Source organism: Ascaphus truei, chromosome 14, assembly GCF_040206685.1.
Source record: "Ascaphus truei isolate aAscTru1 chromosome 14, aAscTru1.hap1, whole genome shotgun sequence".
Taxonomy (NCBI): domain Eukaryota; kingdom Metazoa; phylum Chordata; class Amphibia; order Anura; family Ascaphidae; genus Ascaphus; species Ascaphus truei.
This window is the reverse complement of record NC_134496.1, coordinates 13,344,948-13,370,853: the sequence shown is the minus strand read 5'-3', so window position 1 is coordinate 13,370,853 and position 25,906 is coordinate 13,344,948. Positions and strand designations below refer to the sequence as shown.

General features: G+C 51.8%; 1 protein-coding gene across 6 annotated transcripts in view; it reads right to left on the bottom strand.

Annotated features, from left to right (window-relative positions):
- LOC142465628 (pyruvate carboxylase, mitochondrial-like) overlaps nucleotides 1-25,906 on the bottom strand; it is a 248,894-nt gene that overhangs the window by 156,361 nt on the left and 66,627 nt on the right. For 5 of the 6 annotated variants that reach the window (XM_075569741.1, XM_075569744.1, XM_075569743.1 and 2 more), the window contains exon 2: nucleotides 17,342-17,400. The exons of the other annotated variant lie outside the window; for it this stretch is intronic. Coding sequence is in view for 1 of the 5 variants with exons in the window: in XM_075569740.1 (XP_075425855.1) it covers nucleotides 17,342-17,400 (59 nt within the window). In the remaining 4 variants the exon portion in view is untranslated. The remainder of the gene's footprint in view (nucleotides 1-17,341; nucleotides 17,401-25,906) is intronic. 6 annotated transcript variants of the gene reach the window in all.

Sequence of the window (25,906 nt, the reverse complement as noted above, 5' to 3'; positions counted from 1 at the left end):
CTTTAATGATACAGAGGGTATAACTCCAGCCACAATATGGGAGGCAGGAAAAGAAGCCCTCTGGGGAAGATTTAATGCTCTAGATACACATTAAGAAACCGAAAATAGAGAGAGAAAGGACTGAGAAAACGAAATGAAGCATCTGGGACACACACAAACAGGACGGTGGAGAAGCTACACTCAAAGAACAAGCAAAAAACACAACTCCTTGAAATAGATTTCGATAAAATCGAGCGCTCCCTGTTGAGATAACTACAATATACAACGTATAGGTGATTTTTCGGTCTGAATTGAACATTGTGTGTACAGGCAGTCCTCGGTATAGGTGTGCATTGCATAGTGTTGGATAAGCCATTCGTTGGAAAGCGAAGCGTTGTAAAACGAGGACCTCGTGTACAACCTTTCATGTACTGTGGAATATTGTAGAAAGCAGCAAATTTATAACAACAAAAATTGAATAAAAAAAAACGTTTGAAAACCTGATTTGAGAAAACTTTTCTGCTTTGTATAAAAATGACCTGGCTTTTTTTTTTTTTAAGGTTTAGATCTCCCTTTATGATAACTTATGTACTAACGATTTCTCCCCAATTTCATTTTATTTTTATTGAACTCTGTAGTCTATTCTTTAAAAAAACGAACCCAAGACCTAAATGAATATAGCTGCCAGGGTGGTAACGTAAGCAGGTACCGCAAGAAAGAGAAAGTGCAGCAGTAATCCCGCTTTCCTTTTCTTTGTAATAGGAGTGGGATTGAAGCAGGGAGTCTCCTGAGCTGAGCACCATTCATTTCAGCCTCGGGGACCCCCTGCTTCCTGAGATACTTACCTCCTCAGAGGGTGCCGGTATCTCCTGCTCAGGGTCACATGGGCCAACACAGGAAGCCGCAAGGGGTGACATCACGGATTCCTATTGGCCCGTGTGATTGGGACATTTAAACATGAGCAGGAGATACCGGCACCCCCTAAGGAGGTTGGTATCTCAGGAAGCAGGGGGACCCCGGGGCTGAAATGAATGGGGCTCAGCTACGGAGACCCCCTGCTTCCTACCTATGGGGTGAGGCGGTGCCCTTGCCTAAGGGCGGCACATAACCTAAGAACTTGCCGAGGCACCTCTGACATTAGTAAACCTTTCGAGAACATTTTCTGGACAACAAATACATGTTTTCCTGCTACGTTCGTTGGTATTCTGCATACAAAACAGCTCTGTGCTGGAGCGGAGACAGAATACACAGCAGAAGTTGCCATGTGAAAACTCTAATACAGTCTTAACCATTCGTGTCAGAGCCTCCGGCCGCACCATGGATACGGAACCTCCGGGACCGACGGATCACGTAGCCTTGTCTCTAAAGGGCTTCACATTGTGCTCACTTTCAAAAGAGGTCATAGTGGAGGAATTGGCCCTTGTAACCTCTGGGACATTCACTTTGGTCCGAGGAGGGGCTGAACCTGTAGAGAGAGGAGCAGCCGCCTTTTTCTGGCAGGAACGCTCGTCTTGTTTGATGTGAACAGGCCGGGCGGCCCTGTAATTACAGACGGCTCGCACTGGAGGCTTAGCCAGGGGTGCTTACATACCATCCGTGGCAGAGACGTGACAAAGCTCGTGAACACGCATAAAAGGGACCGTGTACGTGGTTGAAACTACGACAGGGTCAACTTAACGCGCCCCAAGCACAGCGAAGTTAAAATAACGTACTGCTGCGCTACACGCGTCAGATAACTGCCCTGTGATGGAACAACTTGCTTTGGGCACTGTGAATCTTGCTAAGAAAAGTAACTACATTCAATCATCCTAAAAAAGCAGGTCGCACCCCACCAATCAAAAACCCTTTAACCCGTTAAGCATGTCACTACCATGAGGTGCCGTTGCTCCTACGTAGGACTGACTTTTTAAAAAGCAGAAGTATGTCCTGTGATGTATGGAAGGCCCTTACTCATGTAAACCCACAAACCCCCCCCCCCCCCCCCCAAATAGATGGGTTAAGGTTTAAAAACGCACCTACTCGTTTTGCCCTATCGCGCTTTATCAAGCTGCAGGTACAAAGCAGCATATTTATACATTGATAAAGCGTGATAATCCATTTAAACTGGATTCACCCCCCCCCGATCTGGTTTATGATTTTTACCTATGGTGGTTGAGCTCCGTGCCTTACCCGGACGACGTAGGATCTCTATACAAAACGGACATTGACCACCTTGGATCTGCCGGACCATGGAGAGGGCGTTCATCAGGTCTCTGTCTCCATGCAAGTTGCCCTCTGAACTCGTTTGTTTAATAGTGCTTATAGGAGTTTGTTTATTGCGCTGTAACATGTGGGGATACTCTGGACTCCATCTCTTCCTCGCATATTGAGATGGATATCTGACATATGTGACTTAAGGCGATCCGGACATTATATTATTCATACTCTACGCACTTTTTTGTAGCCTATATGTAGTCTGAGCCCCACACCGGACTCATTTCCGATACAACACAATGGACCACGTCCAAGTCGTACAAAAAGTAATTTCCCGAAGTAATGAACGCCATTTACCACTCATTTTAGGATTCATAGATTGCGAAAAAGCATTTGATTCTGTCTCCACCTCAGCGGTTTTAAATGTGGCCTATTAAGAAGACAAAGTGTTGAAGAAGCAGACGTTGTTACTATATGGAACATTTACGAAAATGCCGCATCAACCGAGCAATTCTCTGAAGCGGGAGGGTGGCAGCTAAGGGGTAATGTGAGAAAGTTCTTTATAGAAAGGGCGTGCTAGATGCGTGGAATAGCCTTCCAACAGAGGTGGTAGAGGATAATACAGGGAGAGAATTCAAACATGCTTGGGACAGACGTAAGGCTAAATCCTAATTACAAAAGGAAGCGCCAAAGGATCAAATAAATGAGGCAAGTGATCCACATCTGCTGCCCAATGTGGTTTGTAGATTACATGAAAATAAGGATGAGTGAGGGAGTGCGGCAGGGAGACACCGTGTCACCAGGATCAGTGAGGGAGACACCGTGTCACCAGGATCAGTGAGGGAGACACCGTGTCACCAGGATCAGTGAGGGAGTGCGGCAGGGAGACACCGTGTCACCAGGATCAGTGAGGGAGACACCGTGTCACCAGGATCAGTGAGGGAGTGCGGCAGGGAGACACCGTGTCACCAGGATCAGTGAGGGGTGCGGCAGGGAGACACCGTGTCACCAGGATCAGTGAGGGAGTGCGGCAGGGAGACACCGTGTCACCAGGATCAGTGAGGGAGACACCGTGTCACCAGGATCAGTGAGGGAGTGCGGCAGGGAGACACCGTGTCACCAGGATCAGTGAGGGGTGCGGCAGGGAGACACCGTGTCACCAGGATCAGTGAGGGAGTGCGGCAGGTAGACACCGTGTCACCAGGATCAGTGAGGGAGTGCGGCAGGGAGTCACCGTGTCACCAGGATCAGTGAGGGAGTGCAGCAGGGAGACACCGTGTCACCAGGATCAGTGAGGAAGGGAGACACCGTGTCACCAGGATCAGTGAGGGAGTGCGGCAGAGAGACACCATGTCACCAGGATCAGTGAGGGAGTGCGGCAGGGAGACACCGTGTCACCAGGATCAGTGAGGGAGTGCGGCAGGGAGACACCATGTTACCAGGATCAGTGAGGGAGTGCGGCAGGGAGACACCATGTCACCAGGATCAGTGAGGGAGTGCGGCAGGGAGACACCGTGTCACCAGGATCAGTGAGGGAGTGCGGCAGGAAGACACCGTGTCACCAGGATCAGTGAGGGAGTGCAGCAGGGAGACACCATGTCACCAGGATCAGTGAGGGAGTGCGGCAGGGAGACACCGTGTCACCAGGATCAGTGTGGGAGTGCGGCAGGAAGACACCGTGTCACCAGGATCAGTGAGGGAGTGCGGCAGGAAGACACCGTGTCACCAGGATCAGTGAGGGAGTGCAGCAGGGAGACACCATATTACAAAATCTTTTCACAGCAACACGTGAATCATTGTTGAAGACATTGAATTGGGAAGAAAAAAAGAATCATAACCAACTGTTATTACTTGGGTCACCTACGATTTGCAGATGACTTATTTTTGCCACATGTCCAGAAATCCTCCAGCAACAAATCGGAAAACTTGGCAGAGCGAGTAAGAAAGGATCTCAGCGAGACCAAAGTGATGTTCAACAAATGTGTCACCTCTACAAAGATCGAAATAAATGGAATAGAACTAGTAGTTGAAGACTATGTCTACCACGGCCAAGGGAACCTTTCAAAAGAAATCAATAGCGGAATGAAGATGGGATGGAGGCGTTTGAAAGAGACAATTCAATCTTGAAAGGGATCCGTCCACTGAGCCAAGAGGAACGTTTTCAGCCCGTGCTCACTTACGGATGTGAGACTCGGACCCTAAATACGGAGACAAACCAGAAGCTTCAGACAACGCAAAGAAGTATGGAGAGATGCATGCTGATTATTACTCGATAGACAGGAAAAAGAATGAATGGGTTTGAAACCAAACAAAAGTTTGTGACATCATCCCAAGGGGGAAGAATTTAAAATGACCGTGGGACGGACATATCGCAAGAAGAAATTACCATAGTTGGACAAAGATGCTACTCAACTGGATACCATGGGATATTAAATCAGAACAATTTGTTGGAGCAAGAAGAGAGGCTCACAGCCGCAGTGTCTGGAAGATCATTGGGGAGGCCACGGTTCAGCAGAAGGGAGAGAAGGGGTAATATCACACACATTATCTCTATCAATATCTATATTAAGAATATATATACTGGGGGACCGAAACGTTGGTTTTTGTGTCTTCTATCAAATATAGAACATTTTTGATTTACTTACCTGCGTGCTGTCCCTTGATAGTGTTGCAACCGGTATCGTTTGGTCTATATATATATATATATATATATATATATATATAATATATATATATATATATATATATATATATATATATATAAATAAACAAGACAAACTGCCTGCAACAGACTAAGCAAATAATGAGTACTTAAATTAGTAATATAATAACCACTAACGGTGCTAGGGACTAGCAGTAATATAACAATGAAAAGAAAAAGAAAAGCGTCCCAACTCAGCACTCAAGTATACTCAGAACAAGGTATTAGGGGTCCATCAGTATCTTCAAAGGGGATTTCCCCTGTCTGATACATATTCTATCACAGGAGTATGTCAGGGTTTGTTTTAATATTTTTTGTATTTTATGTTTGATTATTTGTGCTGTTAAATAAATCATAATTTTCTTTGATATTTGTTCTGAGTATACTTGAAATGCTGAGTTGGGACGCTTTTCTTTTCATTGATATATATATATGGATAGATATAGATATATATACACACATATATACACACACAGTTAGGTTATGGTGCGTCAAAAAAGTGACAAAAAACCTCCACAGTAAAGCATATAGCAAATGGAAATATTACTGTATGCTCATTTGCATGTCTTAGACAGGTCTGCAACCCCGCCTTTCACCATTATCACCCAGCACACAGTGCTTCCACTGCAGCAAGGGATTCTGGGAAATGGCATGCAAATGAGCACACAATGCCACCTTTTGCTTCAAAACCATGACATGGTCCCCTATAAGTTTATGTCTGCTGCATTGCACAGCTTTAAAGCGCGTGCGCGCACACACACACAAAAACCATGTTGTACAAGTAAAAGTACAGAAATCATGCGTTATATATATTATATATAAATCAACACATGCAGACTAATCTAATTGTTCAGGTGAAGAGCTACACACACACGCACACACACACACACACACACACACACACACACACACACGCGCACACACGCGCACACATGCACACACACGCACACACACACAGCGGTTGCACTATTATTGTTCTCCTAATTAAATTACTGGGGAAAATTCACGGATTCGCACACCGGAGACTGGATTAGTCCTTTCCTGTTTTGCGCCTACAAGTTAATGTACAGGTTTGATGTTTAGGAGCGGTGTATTCGGAGGTTATCAGAGGTTTAGGAGCGGTGTAATACGGAGGTTAGCTGAGGTTTAGGAGCGGTGTAATACGGAGGTTAGCTGAGGTTTAGGAGCGGTGTAATTCGGAGGTTAGCCGAGGTTTAGGAGCGGTGTAATACGGAGGTTAGCTGAGGTTTAGGAGCGGTGTAATTCGGAGGTTAGCTGAGGTTTAGGAGCGGTGTAATTCGGAGGTTAGCTGAGGTTTAGGAGCGGTGTAATACGGAGGTTAGCTGAGGTTTAGGAGCGGTGTAATACGGAGGTTAGCCGAGGTTTAGGAGCGGTGTAATACGGAGGTTAGGCGAGGACAGCGGCATGCTCGAAAAACTGGTTTGTTTTCTTTTGGGGGAGGAAAAAAAAATAAGAGATCATGAGGATTCCTCTCTCAGGCAGTGAGTACTACACGCAGTATTAGCACTCAGGCAGTGAGTACTACACGCAGTATTAGCACTCAGGCAGTGAGTACTACACGCAGTATTAGCTCTTAGGCAGCGAGTACTACTGGGCAGTATTACCATTCAGGCAGCGAGTAGTACGGGGCAGTATTAGCACTCAGGCAGTGAGTAGTACGGGGCAGTATTAGCACTCAGGCAGCGTGTAGTACGGGGCAGTATTAGCACTCAGGCAGCGAGCAGTACGGGGCAGTATTAGCGCTCAGGCAGCGAGTAGTACGGGCAGTATTAGCACTCAGGCAGAGTAGTACGGGGCAGTATTAGCACTCAGGCAGCGAGTAGTACGGGGCAGTATTAGCGCTCAGGCAGCAAGTAGTACGGGGCAGTATTAGCGCTCAGGCAGCGAGTAGTACGGGCAGTATTAGCACTCAGGCAGCGAGTAGTACGGGCAGTATTAGCACTCAGGCAGAGTAGTACAGGGCAGTATTAGCACTCAGGCCGCGAGTAGTACGGGGCAGTATTAGCACTCAGGCAGTGAGTAGTACGGGCAGTATTAGCACTCAGGCAGCAAGTAGTACGGGCAGTATTAGCACTCAGGCAGCGAGTAGTATGGGCAGTATTAGCACTCAGGCAGCGAGTAGTACGGGCAGTATTAGCACTCAGGCAGCGATTAGTACGGGGCAGTATTAGCGCTCAGGCAGCGAGTAGTACGGGCAGTATTAGCACTCAGGCAGCGAGTAGTACGGGGTAGTATTAGCGCTCAGGCAGCGAGTAGTACGGGCAGTATTAGCACTCAGGCAGCGAGTAGTACGGGCAGTATTAGCACTCAGGCAGCGAGTAGTACGGGGCAGTATTAGCACTCAGGCAGCGAGTAGTACGGGGCAGTATTAGCACTCAGGCAGTGAGTAGTACGGGCAGTATTAGCGCTCAGGCAGTGAGTAGTACGGGCAGTATTAGCACTCAGGCAGTGAGTAGTACGGGGCAGTATTAGCACTCAGGCAGCGAGTAGTACGGGGCAGTATTAGCGCTCAGGCAGCGAGCAGTACGGGCAGTATTAGCACTCAGGCAGCGAGTAGTACGGGCAGTATTAGCACTCAGGCAGCGAGTAGTACGGGCAGTATTAGCACTCAGGCAGCGAGTAGTACGGGGCAGTATTAGCACTCAGGCAGAGTAGTACGGGGCAGTATTAGCACTCAGGCAGCGAGTAGTACGGGGCAGTATTAGCACTCAGGCAGCGAGTAGTACGGGGCAGTATTAGCACTCAGGCAGAGTAGTACGGGGCAGTATTAGCACTCAGGCAGCGAGTAGTACAGGGCAGTATTAGCACTCAGGCAGCGAGTAGTACGGGGCAGTATTAGCACTCAGGCAGCGAGTAGTACGGGGCAGTATTAGCACTCAGGCAGCGAGTAGTACGGGCAGTATTAGCACTCAGGCAGCGAGTAGTACGGGCAGTATTAGCGCTCAGGCAGCGAGTAGTACGGGCAGTATTAGCACTCAGGCAGCGAGTAGTACGGGCAGTATTAGCACTCAGGCAGTGAGTAGTACGGGCAGTATTAGCACTCAGGCAGCGAGTAGTAGGGGCAGTATTAGCACTCAGGCAGCGAGTAGTACGGGCAGTATTAGCGCTCAGGCAGTGAGTAGTACGGGCAGTATTAGCACTCAGGCAGCGAGTAGTACAGGCAGTATTAGCACTCAGGCAGTGAGTAGTACGGGCAGTATTAGCACTCAGGCAGCGAGTAGTAGGGGCAGTATTAGCACTCAGGCAGTGAGTAGTACGGGCAGTATTAGCACTCAGGCAGCAAGTAGTACGGGCAGTATTAGCACTCAGGCAGTGAGTAGTACGGGCAGTATTAGCACTCAGGCAGCGAGTAGTACAGGGCAGTATTAGCACTCAGGCAGTGAGTAGTACGGGCAGTATTAGCACTCAGGCAGCGAGTAGTACAGGGCAGTATTAGCACTCAGGCAGCGAGTAGTACGGGCAGTATTAGCGCTCAGGCAGCGAGTAGTACGGGGCAGTATTAGCACTCAGGCAGCGAGTAGTACGGGGCAGTATTAGCGCTCAGGCAGCGAGTAGTACGGGCAGTATTAGCGCTCAGGCAGAGTAGTACGGGGCAGTATTAGCGCTCAGGCAGCGAGTAGTACGGGGCAGTATTAGCGCTCAGGCAGCGAGTAGTACAGGGCAGTATTAGCGCTCAGGCAGCGAGTAGTACGGGGCAGTATTAGCGCTCAGGCAGCGAGTAGTACGGGGCAGTATTAGCGCTCAGGCAGCGAGTAGTACGGGCAGTATTAGCGCTCAGGCAGCGAGTAGTACGGGGCAGTATTAGCACTCAGGCAGCGAGTAGTACGGGGCAGTATTAGCACTCAGGCAGCGAGTAGTACGGGCAGTATTAGCACTCAGGCAGAGTAGTACGGGGCAGTATTAGCACTCAGGCAGCGAGTAGTACGGGGCAGTATTAGCACTCAGGCAGCGAGTAGTACGGGCAGTATTAGCACTCAGGCAGAGTAGTACGGGCAGTATTAGCGCTCAGGCAGCGAGTAGTACGGGGCAGTATTAGCGCTCAGGCAGCGAGTAGTACGGGGCAGTATTAGCGCTCAGGCAGCGAGTAGTACGGGGCAGTATTAGCGCTCAGGCAGCGAGTAGTACGGGGCAGTATTAGCACTCAGGCAGCGAGTAGTACGGGGCAGTATTAGCGCTCAGGCAGCGAGTAGTACGGGACAGTATTAGCACTCAGGCAGCGAGTAGTACGGGCAGTATTAGCGCTCAGGCAGCGAGTAGTAAGGGCAGTATTAGCACTCAGGCAGAGTAGTACGGGGCAGTATTAGCGCTCAGGCAGCAAGTAGTACGGGCAGTATTAGCACTTAGGCAGCGAGTAGTACAGGGCAGTATTAGCGCTCAGGCAGCGAGTAGTACGGGGCAGTATTAGCACTCAGGCAGCGAGTAGTACGGGGCAGTATTAGCGCTCAGGCAGCGAGTAGTACGGGGCAGTATTAGCACTCAGGTAGCGAGTAGTAGGGGCAGTATTAGCACTCAGGCAGCGAGTAGTACGGGCAGTATTAGCGCTCAGGCAGCGAGTAGTACGGGGCAGTATTAGCACTCAGGCAGCGAGTAGTACGGGCAGTATTAGCACTCAGGCAGCGAGTAGTACAGGCAGTATTAGCGCTCAGGCAGCGAGTAGTACAGGCAGTATTAGCGCTCAGGCAGCGAGTAGTACGGGGCAGTATTAGCGCTCAGGCAGCGAGTAGTACGGGCAGTATTAGCACTCAGGCAGAGTAGTACGGGGCAGTATTAGCGCTCAGTCAGCGAGTAGTACAGGGCAGTATTAGCACTCAGGCAGCGAGTAGTACAGGGCAGTATTAGCGCTCAGGCAGCGAGTAGTACGGGGCAGTATTAGCACTCAGGCAGCGAGTAGTACGGGGCAGTATTAGCGCTCAGGCAGCGAGTAGTACGGGGCAGTATTAGCACTCAGGCAGCGAGTAGTAGGGGCAGTATTAGCACTCAGGCAGCGAGTAGTACGGGCAGTATTAGCGCTCAGGCAGCGAGTAGTACGGGCAGTATTAGCACTCAGGCAGTGAGTAGTACGGGGCAGTATTAGCACTCAGGCAGCGAGTAGTACGGGCAGTATTAGCACTCAGGCAGAGTAGTACGGGGCAGTATTAGCACTCAGGCAGCGAGTAGTACAGGGCAGTATTAGCACTCAGGCAGCAAGTAGTACGGGGCAGTATTAGCACTCAGGCAGCGAGTAGTACGGGCAGTATTAACACTCAGGCAGCGAGTAGTACGGGCAGTATTAGCGCTCAGGCAGTGAGTAGTACGGGACAGTATTAGCACTCAGGCAGCGAGTAGTACGGGCAGTATTAGCACTCAGGCAGTGAGTAGTACGGGCAGTATTAGCACTCAGGCAGCGAGTAGTACGGGGCAGTATTAGCACTCAGGCAGCGAGTAGTACGGGGCAGTATTAGCGCTCAGGCAGCGAGTAGTACGGGCAGTATTAGCGCTCAGGCAGCGAGTAATACAGGGCAGTATTAGCACTAAGGCAGCGAGTAGTACAGGGCAGTATTAGCGCTCAGGCAGCGAGTAGTACAGGGCAGTATTAGCACTCAGGCAGTGAGTAGTACGGGCAGTATTAGCGCTCAGGCAGCGAGTAATACAGGGCAGTATTAGCACTAAGGCAGCGAGTAGTACAGGGCAGTATTGGCGCTCAGGCAGCGAGTAGTACAGGGCAGTATTAGCACTCAGGCAGTGAGTAGTACGGGCAGTATTAGCACTCAGGCAGTGAGTAGTACGGGCAGTATTAGCACTCAGGCAGCGAGTAGTACAGGGCAGTATTAGCACTCAGGCAGTGAGTAGTACGGGGCAGTATTAGCACTCAGGCAGCGAGTAGTACGGGCAGTATTAGCGCTCAGGCAGTGAGTAGTACGGGCAGTATTAGCGCTCCGGCAGCGAGTAGTACGGGCAGTATTAGCGCTCAGGCAGCGAGTAGTACGGGCAGTATTAGCGCTCCGGCAGCGAGTAGTACGGGCAGTATTAGCGCTCCGGCAGCGAGTAGTACGGGCAGTATTAGCGCTCAGGCAGCGAGTAGTACGGGCAGTATTAGCGCTCAGGCAGCGAGTAGTACGGGCAGTATTAGCGCTCAGGCAGCGAGTAGTACAGGGCAGTATTAGCGCTCAGGCAGCGAGTAGTATGGGCAGTATTAGCGCTCCGGCAGTGAGTAGTACGGGCAGTATTAGCGCTCAGGCAGTGAGTAGTACGGGCAGTATTAGCACTAAGGCAGCGAGTAGTATGGGCAGTATTAGCACTCAGGCAGCGAGTAGTATGGGCAGTATTAGCGCTCAGGCAGCGAGTAGTATGGGCAGTATTAGCGCTCCGGCAGTGAGTAGTACGGGCAGTATTAGCACTCAGGCAGCGAGTAGTATGGGCAGTATTAGCGCTCAGGCAGCGAGTAGTATGGGCAGTATTAGCGCTCCGGCAGTGAGTAGTACGGGCAGTATTAGCGCTCAGGCAGTGAGTAGTACAGGCAGTATTAGCGCTCAGGCAGCGAGTAGTATGGGCAGTATTAGCGCTCCGGCAGTGAGTAGTACGGGCAGTATTAGCGCTCAGGCAGTGAGTAGTACGGGCAGTATTAGCGCTCAGGCAGTGAGTAGTACGGGCAGTATTAGCGCTCAGGCAGTGAGTAGTACAGGCAGTATTAGCGCTCAGGCAGCGAGTAGTATGGGCAGTATTAGCGCTCCGGCAGTGAGTAGTACGGGCAGTATTAGCGCTCAGGCAGTGAGTAGTACGGGCAGTATTAGCACTCAGGCAGCGAGTAGTACAGGGCAGTATTAGCGCTCAGGCAGCGAGTAGTACAGGGCAGTATTAGCACTCAGGCAGCGAGTAGTACGGGGCAGTATTAGCACAGGGAGAAAGGTCTTAATAGACCAGTTTTCCACAGGTGCATGAAAAAAACCTGCAATTTATAAAGTGTGGAGAAGTGAGATTAACCCCAGGGAGGAGGTCGCTGACCCCAGGGAGGACAGGTCGCTGACCCCAGGGAGGACAGGTCGCTGACCCCAGGGAGGAGAGGTCACTGACCTCCAAACAACTGATACTGGTTCACAATAGACCAGCAGAGTGGCCGTGACCTTTGTAATCTGGATGTTGCATTGGGGCTTTGGGGTTTTGTTGCAGACAGTATATTTGACAGAAAATACACTTGCCTAAACAAGTGAAAAAGACCCCTATACGACTAGCACTCGTGAGATAATAGTATAATATGTTTTGAATAAAACGTAACCTTTATTGGTATATGAAATAATAAGTGAATATACACTTAAAAAAGCAAACACACAACACTAATAGTTAAAACAAGTATTAAACAAACCACCTCCCAATCAGATAACACACTGATAGGCACACAATCAGATAACACACTGATAGGCACACAATCAGATAACACACTGATAGGCACACAATCAGATAACACACTGATAGGGGTGGTAAACAGAGGGACTATTGGGGACTGGCACCTTGAAATGATCTAGTGCAAATACAAACGGTGCCTCAGGGTGGTGAGTATATATATAGGTACGGAAAGGTGTGGTATATGTATGTAATGTATATAACAATCTCACACCTTCCAAACCAGTCCTGATAGGATTGTCACTCATAAAGGTGTACAACACAGGCTGCAAAGACAAACAGCAAAGGGAGTCATTGCAAAGAGCCCTTGTTGATAGGTGATGATATAGGAACAATATTCCAATCAAGTGTACTAAGTGCAGCCTGATACAGTGAATACGAAGGGCTAATTATTGCCAAATTCATAGTATTTACACTCTATTCACGAGATATGCAAAAACGAATAGTCCTTGTGAGCAACGCAAATAAAATTCAAATAGTCTCCAAAAACTGGGCTACAGTGTAGCTAGGATTATGTGACTGTTGAGTGGAGAACCCTGGATTCATTGTATAAATTACTCGCAGACAGAGTATCCATTCAAACAGACTGACAGTGGTATATAGTAGCATCAAAATACCAAACTCCAATGAGAGCAGTGTACGGTGAAATACACTGCTGCTCAGTTACTCTATGAAGGCAGCGGTTGCATAATAGTAGTAATAACTAATTCGTTAGTATGTGGTATATAAAGATTGTATACTAAAATATATAACCCCAACGAAAAGTGTACAGACATGTAACTCTGGTCAGTATTGTGTAAGTAGCCAGTCTAGATGATCTGAAGCCAATGATCGTATTCGGCAGCAGTTTCCTGTAATATCAGTCTGAGGTAAAGTTTACATGAGTGGCTGCCACATAATACAAACAGATTACAGCTCAGATGAGTGTGCACGCTACAGAAACCCACCCGGCGTGGTGTATTCATGAACACCACAGGACGTGAGCTGCCGGGTGGGGTAAACTGACCAGGTACCTGGAAAGTAAAACGGCAGCTCTCCGCACTGAAAGTACAGAGGGAGGCTGCCAAATAGTGTCTGCACGCCGCCGCACTGACACGTGGGATGACGTCACAGAGTAGCGCCCACCACCGTCGATCGTTTCGCGTCGCACTGACGCTTTCTCAAGGTGGCCACCCGTTGTGGTTTTGTGTTTGCGGATGATGGGTGGGGGCGTTTGGCGAATGGGTGGGGGCGTTTGGCGGATGGGGGGGGCGGGGCGTTTGGCGGATGGGGTGTGGGGCGGGGCGTTTGGCGGATGGGGGCGAGGCGTTTGGTGGATGGGGTGGGGGGCGAGGCATTTGGCGGATGGGGTGGGGTTGGTGCGTTTGGCGGATGGGGTGGGGGCAAGGCGTTTGGCAGATGGGGTGGGGGGCGGGGCGTTTGGCAGATGGGGGCGTTTGGCGGATGGGGGCGTTTGGCGGGGCGGCGTGTTTGGCGGGGGCGGCGTGTTTGGAGGATGGGGTGGGGGGCGTTTGGAGGATGGGGTGGGGGGCGTTTGGAGGATGGGGTGGGGGGCGTTTGGCAGATGGGGGGCAGCACATTTGGCGGATGATGGGGGGGTGGCGGGTATTGGCGGATGATGGGGTGGGGGGCGTTTGGCGGATGGGGTGGAGGGCGTTTGGCGGATGGGGTGGGGGGCTGCGTGTTTGGAAGCAGCAGGATTTTCTTAGCCTGCTAGATCATGGACTTCCATTGTATGTTCCTATTATATGGGGACAGCTGAAAGTTGTGACGTGACATTGTTGTGACACCTTCCTGTACCACAAGTGATGTCACCACAGGGGAAACATTGAGACTTCCTGTTGTAATATTTCACAATGTTTTTATGCTTTTACATAAATGTATTTGATTTATGTTCGTCATCAATATGCTTAAAAAATTTACATTTCTATAAATAATTCGAGCACTTAATAATTTGGGGTGTATTCTGCCTGTAACAGTCCTGTAGGTCCGGCCGGACTACCGCGCCGCTGGCGTACGCAGTCATGTGACCCATCACTTGGGGTAGAGATGGAGCTGTCGTGCCCCCCCCCCCCCCCCCCCCCCAGTGACGGGAACGGGCATTAATAGGGCAGCCCGGACCGCACTACATCACAAGGGCCCCCAACGGTTCCAGGAACCGTCCTGCCTAAGACAAACGCAAACTAAGCGCACAGTGACACACAGATGCAGCCGCCATTACTGCGTCACCACGCCCGCGGGAGACACCATCGTGTTCAGCCACGCGTGAAAAAGGAGCGTTATTTCACCCGCGACTATATCTGCATTTAATAGGTTAAATAAGGCTGATGGACGCGGATTTTTATATTGTTGGGTTTTTTCCGACCTTTAACATTTCGATGGTAAATAAAAGCGTTGTTGGGGGTGAGACATTGCTCGGCGCTGGGATCCTGGGTCATCAATGACCCACCGATGTGCAGAACTAGTTCCCGTGCTGGAGTCCAGCGTCCCGACAAGATGTAGTACATATTCCCAGGATACCAACATGCATTAAAGGGGCAGTCCCTCTGATACTGGTGACGTGGTGACATCTGGGTGATTGATGCCTTCATCAACACCTGATACATACACGTTGGGTTGTAAACATGTCGACATGAGACTTAGGGATTTCCTCTGTTTGCATCTCCTGAGTGATATCACAGTGTCTTTGCCCAGGCAAAGCCCCCTTTCTCCTGATCTTTATCGCCTCTCTGATAAGGACGGGGTGGGATACGAGTTGAGAAAACACTTTTATAGACAAACTCCCCAATTTAGAGGACCCAAAGACATTGAACTTGTAATTAATTAAATTAAATAAAAGCAGGAAAATATTTTTTTCCTTAGTACGGTAACATTTGTTTAAGGAAGCCAATTAGATTATTAACTTGTTAACATGCATTCAGGGCAGCTACCCGGGGTTTGTATCTTCATGGAGGACTGAATCTTTGCAATGGAAGCAGATTAGATTACACTATTAGGTAAACACTCTTTCTATGGCTGGCTTCTTCTGTACTGTTCCTTTAACCCTTTTGCTGTTGGAAAACTTCCAGGGATCGCAATAATCTATTGGGGTTGTGATCACGGTCGCGACCGGTCGCCAGTGACGGGGACGTTAGTGAAGGGTGATCTCCCCCCACCCCACACACAAAATGTGCATTAAAAGGCGATACCGGAGAGCTTGGCCCAGTGACTTAGTGCACTTAAAGGGTTAAAAGCCAGGGCTACAGAGGAGGAGCCGAACTCTCAGCCCACAGGGACCAGTGACGTGATTAGGAATGTAGGAGTGTCACGCTGTACACATCCTATAGGAAAGGCAGCAGGTGACCTCTGTGGGCCACACTCAAGGTCATGGTTCAAACTACTGTGTACAGGGAGCAGAGGGGACACCTGCAGCTATCAATGTTACCTACGATATCGGGAGACGGGAGAGCGGCGCAAACACAGCACGAGATAAGTAAGTGCGTATGACGGACTGCGCATGCGGTTACACAGTGTGTCTGCGTATTATATGTTCCAGGCCACGCTGATCACACATGTAGGAACTCAGAAACACGGGATAACACTCGGGGAGACAGCGGGATAACACCCGTGCAATGCGTCGCAGGATCCCGGGGAGAGCGGGATAACACCCACGCAATGCGTCGCAGTATGCCAGGGAGAGCGGGATAACACCCACGCAATGCGTCGCAGTATGCCGGGGAGAGCGGGATAACACCCACGCAATGCGTCGCAGTATGCCGGGGAGAGCGGGATAACACCCACGCAATGCGTCGCAGTATGCCGGGGAGAGAGCGGGATAACACGCACGCAATGCGTCGCAGTATGCCGGGGAGAGAGCAGGATAACACCGGCGCAATGCGTCGCAGGATCCCGGAGAGAGAGCGGGATAACACCCACGCAATGCGTCGCAGGCCCCGGGGAGAGAGCGGGATAACACGCACGCAATGCGTCGCAGTATGCCGGGGAGAGAGCAGGATAACACCGGCGCAATGCGTCGCAGGATCCCGGGGAGAGAGCGGGATAACACCCACGCAATGCGTCGCAGGCCCCGGGGAGAGAGCGGGATAACACGCACGCAATGCGTCGCAGGATTCCGGGGAGAGGGCAGGATAACACCCGCGCAATGCGTCGCAGGATCCCAGGGAGAGAGCGGGATAACACCCACGCAATGCGTCGCAGGATCCCGGGGAGAGAGCAGGATAGCACCCGCGCAATGCGTCGCAGGATCCCGGGGAGAGAGCAGGTGCGTGTATGTCTGGGTTCGGGAGAGAGATCCCCAGCAGGAGGAAGGAGGAGATAGAGGGTGTGAATAGAGGATTTGCGTGGGTGCTTTTTATTGAGGGGTAAGGAAGTTGTGTATAAATAATGGTGCCGTGTATGGGCACAGGCGGCGGGGAGGAAACATTAAACAGAAAAGACAATAGGGAGGGCAGGGTGAGATGCAGGAGGAGAGACGTCCCAGGTATTGGAGGATAGGAAGAGTGCAGATCATCGCAGCATGAAGAAAGTCACGTTCTCACAGTTACAAGGTTGTAGTTGTTTTTGAGGTGCAGAGTCCAGATCTTCCTGTAGTATTCAACTCCAATTCTAACCCCAGTATTAACTCCACAGACACTTTATGTGACACAGCCATATGGCTCAGACCCAAGAAAGACTCACTTAAATACGCTAACTCATTTTCACTTGACTAACAATTACGGGAGGGGTCTGCCTATTCAGCTCATACCAGGTAGATGTTAAATAAAGATCAATAGCAGATGGGCTTCTTTTGATAGTATGACTTGGTCCATTGTGTTGTATCCACTGCGAGATTGTACTGTACTTGTTATTACACACCTTCATACAGTACATACATAGTATCATTAATACAAAAAACACGAGACACACAAAAAACACTTGACTTGCATTTTGGTCGAACAATGCCCCATGTGATAAAACCATAACCAACAGTACAAGATACACGTATAACAATGGCAGAATCAGTCAGAAAGTGTGGGGGAATAGTTTGGGTATACACCATACATTCGGATGGCGTTGTTTAATAGCCCTTACCTTAGAGGTTTTACTACAAGCAGACGCAGAATTCAGCACTCCCAGATACACACTGGTTCCTGAAAGAATAAATGTATATATAAATACACACAAACACACACAGACACAAACACACAGAGACACAAACACACAGAGACACAAACACACAGACACAAACACACAGAGACACACACAGCGCTAACGAAGAGATGCGCACAAAGTATTAAATAAAAACAAATATGGCAAAGCACCATTTAGTAAATATGGGCCTATAAGACGCCCTGCAGGCCCGGGAAACATTCACGTGGATCACAGGATGCAAAGTGTTTCCTGGCGCTGAAGGGAGCGCTAAGTTACTCTGATTCCGAACCCAACGCACGTTTTTGCCTTAAGAGGAAAACGTTTAAATGAAATGTTGTGTCCCAATCCTCCGTGTCAGCGCAATCACATGATCGCGTCCACGTTATCACGTGATCACAGCAGCTCATTGAAACATTGTAGCGCGTACTGTTTAATTACATGACAAAGGGACGAGCTTTCTAACGCAGCCAGATGTGATCATAGGATTATGGCGCGCACGTAGGGGTGTGCAGCAAGACCTGTCCGTGGGGGAACAGCAATGCCATTTCCCCATGGATAAGAGACACCCACACACCCAGGGAGAGAAAAGAAGCAATCTGAAGTAAAGAATGTATTTGAATAATTACAATATATTAAGTGTCCTATAGCATTAAACTCTGGTCAAAAATATCATGGGAAAAGATATAGTCATATCTACAATATTAAATCACGTTAACAATGAATAGAACACTAAATATAAGAACCATACAAATGGGATGAGAGTGTGAAGAGGAATCTCAGCACAGCGCATTGCAGCAGCAGCAGCGAATCCTAGCACAGCGCATTGCAGCAGCGAATCCCAGCACAGCGCATTGCAGCAGCAGCAGCGAATCCTAGCACAGCGCATTGCAGCAGCGAATCCCAGCACAGCGCATTGCAGCAGCAGCGAATACCAGCACAGCGCATTGCAGCAGCGAATCCCAGCACAGCGCATTGCAGCAGCAGCAGCGAATCCTAGCACAGCGCATTGCAGCAGCGAATCCCAGCACAGCGCATTGCAGCAGCAGCAGCAGCGAATCCCAGCACAGCGCATTGCAGCAGCGAATCCTAGCACAGCGCATTGCAGCAGCGAATCCCAGCACAGCGCATTGCAGCAGCAGCAGCAGCGAATCCCAGCACAGCGCATTGCAGCAGCGAATCCTAGCACAGCGCATTGCAGCAGCGAATCCTAGCACAGCGCATTGCAGCAGCGAATCCTAGCACAGCGCATTGCAGCAGCGAATCCCAGCACAGCGCATTGCAGCAGCAGCGAATACCAGCACAGCGCATTGCAGCAGCGAATCCCAGCACAGCGCATTGCAGCAGCAGCAGCGAATCCTAGCACAGCGCATTGCAGCAGCGAATCCCAGCACAGCGCATTGCAGCAGCAGCAGCAGCGAATCCCAGCACAGCGCATTGCAGCAGCGAATCCTAGCACAGCGCATTGCAGCAGCGAATCCTAGCACAGCGCATTGCAGCAGCGAATCCTAGCACAGCGCATTGCAGCAGCGAATCCCAGCACAGCGCATTGCAGCAGCAGCGAATACCAGCACAGCGCATTGCAGCAGCGAATCCCAGCACAGCGCATTGCAGCAGCAGCAGCGAATCCTAGCACAGCGCATTGCAGCAGCGAATCCCAGCACAGCGCATTGCAGCAGCAGCAGCAGCGAATCCCAGCACAGCGCATTGCAGCAGCGAATCCTAGCACAGCGCATTGCAGCAGCAGCGAATCCCAGCACAGCACATTCCAGCAGCGAATCCTAGCACAGCGCATTGCAGCAGCAGCAGCGAATCCCAGCACAGCGCATTGCAGCAGCGAATCCTAGCACAGCGCATTGCAGCAGCGAATCCTAGCACAGCGCATTGCAGCACCAGCAGCGAATCCCAGCACAGCGCATTGCAGCAGCGAATCCTAGCACAGCGCATTGCAGCAGCAGCAGCGAATCCTAGCACAGCGCATTGCAGCACCAGCAGCGAATCCCAGCACAGCGCATTGCAGCAGCGAATCCTAGCACAGCGCATTGCAGCAGCAGCGAATCCTAGCACAGCGCATTGCAGCAGCAGCAGCGAATCCCAGCACAGCGCATTGCAGCAGTGAATCCTAGCACAGCGCATTGCAGCAGCGAATCATAGCACAGCGCATTGCAGCAGCGAATCCCAGCACAGCGCATTGCAGCAGCAGCGAATCCCAGCACAGCGCATTGCAGCAGCGAATCCTAGCACAGCGCATTGCAGCAGCGAATCCTAGCACAGCGCATTGCAGCAGCAAATCCTAGCACAGCGCATTGCAGCAGCAGCGAATCCTAGCACAGCGCATTGCAGCAGCGAATCCTAGCACAGCGCATTGCAGCAGCAGCAAATCCTAGCACAGCGCATTGCAGCAGCAGCGAATCCTAGCACAGCGCATTGCAGCAGCGAATCCTAGCACAGCACATTGCAGCAGCAGCAGCAGCAGCAGCAGCAAATCCCAGCACAGCGCATTGCAGCAGCAAATCCCAGCACAGCTCATTGCAGCAGCAAATCCCAGCACAGCGCATTGCAGCAGCGAATCCTAGCACAGCGCATTGCAGCAGCAAATCCTAGCACAGCGCATTGCAGCAGCAGCAGCGAATCCCAGCACAGCGCATTGCAGCAGCGAATCATAGCACAGCGCATTACAGCAGCGAATCTTAGCACAGCGCATTGCAGCAGCAGCGAATACCAGCACAGCGCATTGCAGCAGAGCAACGAATCCCAGCACAGCGCATTGCAGCAGCGAATCCTAGCACAGCGCATTGCAGCAGCGAATCCTAGCGCAGCGCATTGCAGCAGCGAATCCCAGCACAGCGCATTGCAGCAGCGAATCCCAGCACAGCGCATTGCAGCAGCAGCAGCGAATCCCAGCACAGCGCATTGCAGCAGCAGCAGCGAATCCCAGCACAGCGCATTGCAGCAGCAGCAGCGAATCCTAGCACAGCGCATTGCAGCAGCAGCAGCAAATCCCAGCACAGCGCATTGCAGCAGCGAATCCTAGCACAGCGCATTGCAGCAGCGAATCCCAGCACAGCGCATTGCAGCAGCAAATCCCAGCACAGCGCATTGCAGCAGCGAATCCTAGTACAGCGCATAGCAGCAGCGAATCCAAGCACAGCACATTGCAGCAGCGAATCCCAGCACAGCACATTGCAGCAGCAGCGAATCCCAGCACAGCGCATTGCAGCAGCAAATCCCAGCACAGCGCATTGCAGCAGCGAATCCTAGCACAGCGCATTGCAGCAGCAGCAGCGAATCCAAGCACAGCACATTGCAGCAGCAAATCCCAGCACAGCACATTGCAGCAGCGAATCCCAGCACAGCGCATTGCAGCAGCAGCGAATCCTAGCACAGCGCATTGCAGCAGCGAATCCCAGCACAGCGCATTGCAGCAGCAGCAGCGAATCCCAGCACAGCGCATTGAGCAGCAAATCCCAGCACAGCGCATTGCAGCAGCAAATCCCAGCACAGCGCATTGCAGCAGCAGCAGCGAATCCAAGCACGGCGCATTGCAGCAGCGAATCCTAGCACAGCGCATTGCAGCAGCAGCGAATCCTAGCACAGCGCATTGTAGCAGCAGCGAATCCTAGCACAGCGCATTGCAGCAGCGACTCCTAGCACAGCGCATTGCAGCAGCAAATCCTAGCACAGCGCATTGCAGCAGCAGCGAATCCTAGCACAGCGCATTGCAGCAGCGAATCCTAGCACAGCGCATTGCAGCAACGAATCCTAGCACAGCGCATTGCAGCAGCAGCGAATCCTAGCACAGCGCATTGCAGCAGCAGCAGCGAATCCAAGCACAGCACATTGCAGCAGCAAATCCCAGCACAGCACATTGCAGCAGCGAATCCCAGCACAGCGCATTGCAGCAGCAGCGAATCCTAGCACAGCGCATTGCAGCAGCGAATCCCAGCACAGCGCATTGCAGCAGCAGCAGCGAATCCCAGCACAGCGCATTGCAGCAGCAAATCCCAGCACAGCGCATTGCAGCAGCAAATCCCAGCACAGCGCATTGCAGCAGCAGCGAATCCAAGCACGGCGCATTGCAGCAGCGAATCCTAGCACAGCGCATTGCAGCAGCAGCGAATCCTAGCACAGCGCATTGTAGCAGCAGCGAATCCTAGCACAGCGCATTGCAGCAGCGACTCCTAGCACAGCGCATTGCAGCAGCAAATCCTAGCACAGCGCATTGCAGCAGCGAATCCTAGCACAGCGCATTGCAGCAGCAGCGAATCCTAGCACAGCGCATTGCAGCAGCGAATCCCAGCACAGCGCATTGCAGCAGCAGCAGCGAATCCCAGCACAGCGCATTGCAGCAGCAAATCCCAGCACAGCGCATTGCAGCAGCAAATCCCAGCACAGCGCATTGCAGCAGCAGCAGCGAATCCAAGCACGGCGCATTGCAGCAGCGAATCCTAGCACAGCGCATTGCAGCAGCAGCGAATCCTAGCACAGCGCATTGTAGCAGCAGCGAATCCTAGCAAAGCGCATTGCAGCAGCGACTCCTAGCACAGCGCATTGCAGCAGCAAATCCTAGCACAGCGCATTGCAGCAGCAGCGAATCCTAGCACAGCGCATTGCAGCAGCGAATCCTAGCACAGCGCATTGCAGCAACGAATCCTAGCACAGCGCATTGCAGCAGCGAATCCTAGCACAGCGCATTGCAGCAGCAGCGAATCCTAGCACAGCGCATTGCAGCAGCAGCAGCGAATCCCAGCACAGCGCATTGCAGCAGCGAATCCTAGCACAGCGCATTGCAGCAGCGAATCATAGCACAGCGCATTGCAGCAGCGAATCCCAGCACAGCGCATTGCAGCAGCAGCGAATCCCAGCACAGCGCATTGCAGCAGCGAATCCTAGCACAGCGCATTGCAGCAGCGAATCCTAGCACAGCGCATTGCAGCAGCAAATCCTAGCACAGCGCATTGCAGCAGTAGCGAATCCTAGCACAGCGCATTGCAGCAGCGAATCCTAGCACAGCGCATTGCAGCAGCAGCAAATCCTAGCACAGCGCATTGCAGCAGCAGCGAATCCTAGCACAGCGCATTGCAGCAGCGAATCCTAGCACAGCACATTGCAGCAGGAGCAGCAGCAGCAGCAAATCCCAGCACAGCGCATTGCAGCAGCAAATCCCAGCACAGCTCATTGCAGCAGCAAATCCCAGCACAGCGCATTGCAGCAGCGAATCCTAGCACAGCGCATTGCAGCAGCAAATCCTAGCACAGCGCATTGCAGCAGCGAATCCCAGCACAGCGCATTGCAGCAGCGAATCATAGCACAGCGCATTACAGCAGCGAATCTTAGCACAGCGCATTGCAGCAGCAGCGAATACCAGCACAGCGCATTGCAGCAGAGCAACGAATCCCAGCACAGCGCATTGCAGCAGCGAATCCTAGCACAGCGCATTGCAGCAGCGAATCCTAGCGCAGCGCATTGCAGCAGCGAATCCCAGCACAGCGCATTGCAGCAGCGAATCCCAGCACAGCGCATTGCAGCAGCAGCAGCGAATCCCAGCACAGCGCATTGCAGCAGCGAATCCCAGCACAGCGCATTGCAGCAGCAGCAGCGAATCCTAGCACAGCGCATTGCAGCAGCAGCAGCAAATCCCAGCACAGCGCATTGCAGCAGCGAATCCTAGCACAGCGCATTGCAGCAGCGAATCCCAGCACAGCGCATTGCAGCAGCAAATCCCAGCACAGCGCATTGCAGCAGCGAATCCTAGTACAGCGCATAGCAGCAGCGAATCCAAGCACAGCACATTGCAGCAGCGAATCCCAGCACAGCACATTGCAGCAGCAGCGAATCCCAGCACAGCGCATTGCAGCAGCAAATCCCAGCACAGCGCATTGCAGCAGCGAATCCTAGCACAGCGCATTGCAGCAGCAGCAGCGAATCCAAGCACAGCACATTGCAGCAGCAAATCCCAGCACAGCACATTGCAGCAGCGAATCCCAGCACAGCGCATTGCAGCAGCAGCGAATCCTAGCACAGCGCATTGCAGCAGCGAATCCCAGCACAGCGCATTGCAGCAGCAGCAGCGAATCCCAGCACAGCGCATTGCAGCAGCAAATCCCAGCACAGCGCATTGCAGCAGCAAATCCCAGCACAGCGCATTGCAGCAGCAGCAGCGAATCCAAGCACGGCGCATTGCAGCAGCGAATCCTAGCACAGCGCATTGCAGCAGCAGCGAATCCTAGCACAGCGCATTGTAGCAGCAGCGAATCCTAGCACAGCGCATTGCAGCAGCGACTCCTAGCACAGCGCATTGCAGCAGCAAATCCTAGCACAGCGCATTGCAGCAGCGAATCCTAGCACAGCGCATTGCAGCAGCGAATCCTAGCACAGCGCATTGCAGCAACGAATCCTAGCACAGCGCATTGCAGCAGCAGCGAATCCTAGCACAGCGCATTGCAGCAGCAGCAGCGAATCCAAGCACAGCACATTGCAGCAGCAAATCCCAGCACAGCACATTGCAGCAGCGAATCCCAGCACAGCGCATTGCAGCAGCAGCGAATCCTAGCACAGCGCATTGCAGCAGCGAATCCCAGCACAGCGCATTGCAGCAGCAGCAGCGAATCCCAGCACAGCGCATTGCAGCAGCAAATCCCAGCACAGCGCATTGCAGCAGCAAATCCCAGCACAGCGCATTGCAGCAGCAGCGAATCCAAGCACGGCGCATTGCAGCAGCGAATCCTAGCACAGCGCATTGCAGCAGCAGCGAATCCTAGCACAGCGCATTGTAGCAGCAGCGAATCCTAGCACAGCGCATTGCAGCAGCGACTCCTAGCACAGCGCATTGCAGCAGCAAATCCTAGCACAGCGCATTGCAGCAGCGAATCCTAGCACAGCGCATTGCAGCAGCAGCGAATCCTAGCACAGCGCATTGCAGCAGCAGCGAATCCTAGCACAGCGCATTGCAGCAGCAGCGAATCCTAGCACAGCGCATTGTAGCAGCAGCGAATCCTAGCACAGCGCATTGCAGCAGCAGCGAATCCCAGCACAGCGCATTGCAGCAGCGAATCCCAGCACAGCGCATTGCAGCAGCGAATTCCAGCACAGCAGCGAATCCTAGCACAGCGCATTGCAGCAGCGAATTCCAGCACAGCAGCGAATCCCAGCACAGCGCATTGCAGCAGCGAATCCCAGCACAGCGCATTGCAGCAGCGAATCCCAGCACAGCGCATTGCAGCAGCGAATCCCAGCACAGCGCATTGCAGCAGCGAATCCCAGCACAGCGCATTGCAGCAGCGAATCCCAGCATAGCGCATTGTAGCAGCGAATCCCAGCATAGCGCATTGTAGCAGCGAATCCCAGCACAGCGCATTGTAGCAGCGAATCCCAGCATAGCGCATTGTAGCAGCGAATCCCAGCACAGCGCATTGCAGCAGCGAATCCCAGCACAGCGCATTGCAGCAGCGAATCCCAGCACAGCGCATTGCAGCAGCGAATCCCAGCATAGCGCATTGTAGCAGCGAATCCCAGCATAGCGCATTGTAGCAGCGAATCCCAGCACAGCGCATTGCAGCAGCGAATCCCAGCACAGCGCATTGCAGCAGCGAATCCCAGCACAGCGCATTGCAGCAGCGAATCCCAGCACAGCGCATTGCAGCAGCGAATCCCAGCACAGCACATTGCAGCAGCGAATCCCAGCACAGCGCATTGCAGCAGCGAATCCTAGCACAGCGCATTGCAGCAGCGAATCCTAGCACAGCGCATTGCAGCAGCGAATCCCAGCACTGCGCATTGCAGCAGCGAATCCCAGCACAGCGCATTGCAGCAGCGAATCCCAGCACAGCGCATTGCAGCAGCGAATCCTAGCACAGCGCATTGCAGCACCAGCAGCGAATCCCAGCACAGCGCATTGCAGCAGCGAATCCCAGCACAGCGCATTGTAGCAGCGAATCCTAGCACAGCGCATTGCAGCAGCGAATCCCAGCACAGCGCAATGCAGCAGCGAATCCCAGCACAGCGCATTGCAGCAGCGAATCCCAGCACAGCGCATTGCAGCAGCGAATCCCAGCACAGCACATTGCAGCAGCGAATCCCAGCACAGCGCATTGCAGCAGCGAATCCCAGCACAGCGCATTGCAGCAGCAAATCCCAGCACAGCGCATTGCAGCAGCAGGGACGCCCCTCTTCTGTATTATTCTGAATGGGATTCTCTGCCTAATGCAGCGACATGTGATAATGAGGCCATTATACCCGGTACAGCGGTACTAACATCAGGCTTTTACCAAGTATTACTCTTACCCTGCATAGTACCAAGTATTACTCTTACCCTGCATAGTACCAAGTATTACTCTTAACCTGCATAGTACCAAGTATTACTCTTAACCTGCATAGTACCAAGTATTACTCTTACCCTGCATAGTACCAAGTATTACTCTTACCCTGCATAGTACCAAGTATTACTCTTACCCTGCATATTACCAAGTATTACTCTTACCCTGCATATTACCAAGTATTACTCTTACC